Below are 6,608 nucleotides of genomic sequence, written 5' to 3'. Positions count from 1 at the left end.
TCCTTGTAGCTTAATTAGCCCACTTTAATAATTGAAAATTAAGTTAACAGACCAATCCTAATCACATGCAGTGACTTATTCAATATTTTGTCAATACGTTCAATACATCCGGTAAAAGCAACATCACACTTTGGCACTTCATACGCCCGGACCAGCGTATAATTGGCCGCCTTTCGAAATATTATCATTGGCAACTTCTGATCTCTCCGTCGTCATTGGAAGCACAGACAAAACGCTAAAAGCATTTGCAAATATCAGCTCTAAAATCAAGAGTTACGGACAAAAAAATTACACACAAACGTCGTAAATCGTGCAACTGACTCCACTTTTTGGAAAATTATGTCATTTAACGCGTTGTGTTAATAACCAGGGACGAGCACTGCGTGCAAATAGAACGGTTTCGCTATCTCTACGGTTTGTGTCACACAATAAACCATTTCTTTAATTTTCGAGGTTGCACTAAATTGCATAAAAAAGAATGTCACGCAAAATGAATTACTGAACGACTTCATGAGTGACAGGTCGGCATCAGTCATGGCAACGTAAAGCAACAAAAGTGTCATTAAATTTTAAAGAACCAAATATTTTGTGTAAGCGTAAGCATAGCAATGATCACGCGTGTATGGAGTAATCGATTTTATAATGTAATAATTTAATTAAGGATTCGTGAAGGAGCCATTTTATTAATTTATTTGCTTGAAATATGGTCTTACATAAAAATTTAATTTTGCATGCAATTGCAACAAAACTTGACTATTAAAATTATTTTTAACTATGTTCACCGTCTTAATTAGTTTTTGAAATGGTTTTAATTGATGAAAAACTCTCAAGACACGATGTCAGTAAATCCAAACTAAATAAATACTGTGGTCTCGTTGCAGAGCCGAAAACAAATTTCCCAATAGCATGCTAACCGCTCAAATATGCTAATGAGATAGAAGGGTGGTCGGCTACGAAAAAGTGCATATCCAACTGCTGCGAGCAAAGGACGGAGGGACGAGCCAAGGATGAACCAACGCGGGCGAGAGTGTTTTCTCTCGGCGACGGTGGCCCCTTCTCCGCACCGAGGTGTGTGTATAAAAGACGGTGGCGGAGAAAGCTTCAGCATCAGTCAACTCCGTCTCAGCCTTACCCTGCTGAGCTGATCGTCCTGTGCTCAAACATGCGAGTTTTTGTGGTGAGTGCACCAAAAGCGACGCCTACAGTGATTTTGGACTTTGCCTGTTATTGGATTACCGAGTGCGAAAGTGTCGAAAATCGTGCCGAGTGCTGAGGAGGAAAGCCGCAGAGGATCGATTGGCAAAATTTTCTAACGCGTCCAGTGCTCTTTTCGGGTGGACCAAACGCGACCCCTGCGGTTTTCCACCTTGTGGTTTTCGTCACCAGACCAAATATTATTTATCATTTTATTTTTTCATGTTTGCATTGTGTTCTAGTTCTCATCCCATTTTTTGTTGCTTGTTTTAGGTAATGGCGAGCCTTATGGCTCTGGCTGCTGCCGAGCTCGGCTACAGCGGCAACGGCTTCAGCTCTAGCGGAGGCTACTCTTCCGGCGGCGGCGGCGGCGGCGGCGGCTACTCGTCCGGCGGCTTCAGCTCTTCCGGCTTCTCTGGTGGCGTGGACAGCTACGCGGCCCCTCTGCCCTCGTCCGGCAGCGGCCCGTACCCCAGCAACAGCTACGGCGCGCCGTCTCAGGCACCCGTGATCCACAAGCACGTGTACGTCCACGTTCCTCCCCCAGAGCCAGAGTACATCAAGCCCCCTAAGACCTACAACGTGCCGGCACCGCAGAAGCACTACAAGATCGTGTTCATCAAGGCCCCTGCTCCTCCCGCGCCCACCGCCCCAGTCATCCCGGTCTTCCCTCAGGACGAGCAGAAGACCCTGATCTACGTGTTGGTCAAGAAGCCCGAGGAGCAGCCCGACATCGAGATCCCGACGCCGGCACCGACCAAGCCGTCCAAGCCCGAGGTCTACTTCATCCGTTACAAGACCCAGAAGGAGCAGCAGCAGTCCACCAAGTACGGTCCCCCGGCCGCCCCTCCCGCCTCCAGCTACGGAGCGCCGTCCGGCCCCTCCATCCCCGACAACACCTACGGCGGCCCTCTGCCCAGCACTGGACCCTCCTCCAGCTACGGTCCCCCGCAGTAAGACGATCGGCAGCCCCCTCTCGACCCCTTTCCGTCCCCCGTGGGCCGTCGAGCCCCCTTGTAAATATTCGACGCCCTTTCGCGGTAAGGGAACAGTGGGCGAGAGGACGAGCTAAATTTCTAGTTGCAAATCGACGCCATCACCCTTTCAACTCGCATCGAGCCGTACAGAAGAGCGGCGAGATGCTATTTTAGAGCTAATCCTATGTACTTCCAGCAGCAGCAGCATTGTTTTTTGTATCGATGTATTGTCATACGCATGAGAATGTTGTAGTTCTTGATGCTTTCATGACTCCATCCCATTCAATTTGCTCCGGCGTTTTACAATGTTCCACAAAAGCGCCAAACGTGACTCGATATTAAATATAAGGACCCGTTTACATGTGTACATACTGATGAGCTATATTGTAAAAACAGAATAAAAGTGAACATTTTTTATAGAAAAATTTATTTCATTTCTTTCTTTCCGTCAGACATTATAAACTTTCTGCTCCAGAGTTATAATCTCTGCGATTGTTCTTTCCAAGAGAGCTATAATGCTTTCATTTTTTCTAGATACATTAATTTATTAGTCCGCTCTGCAGCGCGTGCAGCGCAAATAATGGGAATTTGCATCAATTTCCCACATGAATTCATTCATTCGACTTTTCCCTCGTTTCATTTCTCTTTGCTGGGAAGCGATGAATTTTTATCTTAGATTTATTCAAATGAAATGCATATGGACGGAAAATGCTGATCACACCTGCCAACAACTCTCACTCCGATATTGAGATTTCGTTTTCTTTCAAGACACGCAATATCATTAAACGTGAACTCGTGTTTTCTGAATTGCCGCCCGAAAAATCGCCTAACGAACTAGAATTCATGCTGCGTGTGGGTGAAAATGATAAAATTTCATAACAAGAAGCCGCGGGCGCATGCGAACGTTTCGCGCCTTCCAAATAATGTGTACGCAGGAAAACGCCAGGTAGTATTATTAGCAAACAAAACGAATGCAAAGGTATTTCCTTAATTAAGAGGTGCACTCGCGCAATCCACGACTGGATGAATAAATGGAAGGTGCGAGTTGCGTGCGCGTTGCTAAGAATGCATCTTTCGCACCACGGCACAGTGATTTCATTAAAATATATAGAGCCGCACTTCATTGTGTGCCTCCAACGAGATTTCATCTCCAAAATACTAAACACGTAACCGTATAATTAAGTGCAGAAGTCATGTAAAGCTAGGATATTAATTAAGTGTGTTAGCGTGGGAAATTTGGATATTTAAAATACACACTAAGGAGATCATGCATGGTGTACTGGTAGAAGTTTTCTTGATTTATCTGTTGAAGAAATTTTAATTGAAAAAATAAGTGTCCAGATCAGTTATTATTAATTAATGCGTCGATAAGAATAAGCAGAAAAATCCCAACATGGGGTGATTTTTAGTCTAATTTGGGATAGAGAAAGTTAAATTCAGCCTGTCGAATATTTTCGTTTTTAGCTTCCAACGCTATAAAGTGGGATAATGAACATCAGGGATATCATATTATGCAATTCCGAAACATATCAACCATATCAAGCATACTTAAAATCTATAAAATGGATTTAACAGTGGCTACACTTCTATGTAGGCGAACCAACCAGGAATGGGTGGTTTAAAATTTTCATAAATTGTAAAAGAAAAATGAATATCACATATTCTCGTACTTTGCTGTGGCTATTTCGGTCCCACAGGCCTCCTCAGCAGTATTTCACACCCAAAACAAAATAAATTTAATCACCAATTTCATTTTTAAAGTTTAAATACTTTAATAAGATTTTCCATATTTGTTGACAATTTCTAGATGTTTTACATTGATTCAAGAAATTAGATCTCTTGCACCCAAAGCATAAATTTTTATTCAATATTTCACCGACATTAATTTTTTTGCTGCGCAAATCTATGTCATTCCATTAATGGACATTTTTAAATATCTGTTAAAATAATCATACTAGCAACTGCCAAAAAATGGGTTTATTTCTTCGACATCAAATTAAAAAAACCTGAGGGTTACAGACCTAAACAGCAAATTTCATTATTTTGTAGTAAAAATAATATTTGCCCCCGTTGGTCAAACGCTATTGAAACTTAATTGGTCTTCAACATGTTTCGACTGGAATTAGTGCTCTAGATTGCTATGTTCCTTAACATAGGCTAGTTGAGCCTTCCTCGAGTGCGAACACTTTTAACTCATGCACTATTTGAATGCTATATTAGGGATTTTTATTTATACTAAATTTTGTAAATTCTCGGATTAAAAGATGTTGCTGTTGCCAACAATTATAAATTTATAGCCCTTTAAAAGATACAGGCAGAGTATAAAATTAGACGGTTTAAAACTTCTTCCATTGCGATAAAGTCTGAGAGATAATGAAAATTTAATGCTAGTTCGCGAATTTCCTCTCCAATGTGTAGAAAAAGATAAAGCAAAATATGAATATGCGAAAGCTTTCAACTACTGGCTTTCTTCTCATTTGGCAAAAAACCCTAAAATATGTTCTCCCTACTATGCAGCGCTTCACTCACCTAGATGCATTTTTATGAAAAAGTAAGTAATTTTGTGTTAATCAATTAAGCATGTTTGAAAGCAAAAATATTAATATATTTTTCAAATGATTTTGCTGTCTAATAATAATAAGGGCACAGATGAATTAAGTAACACTATGGTATAGCAAAAGCCGCATTGATTTTTATTCCAAACAAGTATATGAAGAGACATCTACCTTCTGGTTCGTGAAGAGCTTGAAGAATTCTACCTGCGGCATCGCGGATGGTTTGGTGGGAGAGAAGGTGCTGAGGCGTATTTATCTTACAGGAGCACGATATGCTCATCTGCAGCCACTTCTTACATAATAATTATGAGTGCGAGACCAACGTAATATCTCTTGCCCCTGCGCCATAGGCAACGTGCTTGGTTAAGGTGACACGCAGGCTGACAGCTTCAATCAAAATGAATTCCAATTCAGCCAGTGCATGGGGTTTAACCGTTACGAGGTCATAAAAGAGCTAAAATAAATGTGGTTGATTCGAGTGAATTCCCTTTCTGCTCTTTTAACTCATTATTTTATTTTTTTTAATTTTTAATTTAATTTTTGTTTTAATCAATAATTATTATAAAAATATTTTCACAAATAGACAACAATGTGCAAATGATTTAGTTTAAAATTTGATATATTTTGCTATCCCATTAAACTGCTGCAAATGCGTGGTGTAGTAGTTTGAGATTATTTTATCTTGTCTGGCTGCATTCAATTAATTCTATCCGAAGAATGTGCGCCGCAGGAGCAAGGACGAGGTGCCTGAATTAGAGGGCACTGTCTATAGATGGAGCTGCAGGTGAGCTCTTGAGGATTATCTTCAGTTACTCACCTTTGAAGGTATTGCACTAGGCTGCCTCTTTCGTCGTCTCTCAGAACTTAAGAGTTTGGGTAAAAGTTTAACAGGAGTTATATAGCAGTATTTCCACCTCAAAAATTTGGAAATCAAAATCAAAATATTATTTTACGCTACGAAATTGACTTTCTGAATATTTTATAGTACTTTAACCTTTCTCTTGAGTTTTATTCATTATTCAGTTTCACTGAATAAATTTACAATTTAAAACGAAGTCGTGCATACTTTCAAAGTTGATGTGCTAGTAGGAGTTTGGGTCAGTTGAATGAAACACGGTGATTTAAGTAAACGGAGACTAACTCAACTACCTTATTTTATTGGACAAATTTAACAAGACGTCTCTTACCATTGTCCGGAATGATATTGGGTTTATCTATATTGTCAGAATTTACAGTACATTATTTTTATTGTATCAATTAACTGGAAAAGTAATTTATCAATTAATTAGAAAAATTCTTTAAAGTAAATTTGTAAAGAGTAAATTGGAGTCGAATGTTCTTGAAGTTCGGTGAGTGCAGAATGAGCGCAGCGGTCCTAGAACTTACTAGCGAGACGTCTGGAAGTCTCTATCAAATATGTTAGTGGGGAGAATCCCTACAGGTTCTAATTTGAAAGTGCTTTTGTAACAACCAATATTCACCAGGATGATCAAAATCATTTGCATGGGCTGCACGCTGAGTTCGCCGCTGATTCCAAACTTCAAGAGAGCATCAACCGAATAATTGTTATTCACCTCGGGGCATCGCCGGCTATAGTGAAAGGGAAAATAAAAATATTATTGTTTCAAATAAAAAGAATGGGAAACCACACATTCATTCCACCTGGTCGGCAAAACTCGACTTAAAAATGCCAAGAGCGGCCCCGATTTCAGTACTTTCAGTGCGCGTACGTCAAGCATGTACAACGGCTGAGAAACATTTACGGCAAATGGGCCAGCAACAGATCGTGTTCTTTACTCTCATGCCTCATGAAGCATATGAATAATGAGCCAATTTCATCGAGGACCGCAAAATTTCTCTTGCCAATTATTCTCACAGAGAG

The 6,608-nt window shown here is 40.4% G+C and overlaps 1 protein-coding gene across 1 annotated transcript; it reads left to right on the top strand.

The window, feature by feature from the left end:
* The first annotated feature begins 1,031 nt into the window (after positions 1–1,031).
* Positions 1,032–2,596, top strand: LOC135936502 (uncharacterized). Its single transcript, XM_065479332.1, has 2 exons — positions 1,032–1,177; positions 1,468–2,596. Exons 1-2 carry the CDS (start codon positions 1,163–1,165, stop codon positions 2,149–2,151), a joined length of 699 nt encoding a protein of 232 aa, XP_065335404.1. The 5' UTR covers positions 1,032–1,162; the 3' UTR covers positions 2,152–2,596.
* Positions 2,597–6,608: the final 4,012 nt, after the last annotated feature.

This window comes from Cloeon dipterum, chromosome 2 (assembly GCF_949628265.1).
Source record: "Cloeon dipterum chromosome 2, ieCloDipt1.1, whole genome shotgun sequence".
In the NCBI taxonomy this organism is placed as follows: Eukaryota; Metazoa; Arthropoda; class Insecta; order Ephemeroptera; family Baetidae; genus Cloeon; species Cloeon dipterum.
The sequence above is the reverse complement of the archived record's forward strand: the minus strand, read 5'-3'. Positions and strand labels throughout refer to the sequence as shown.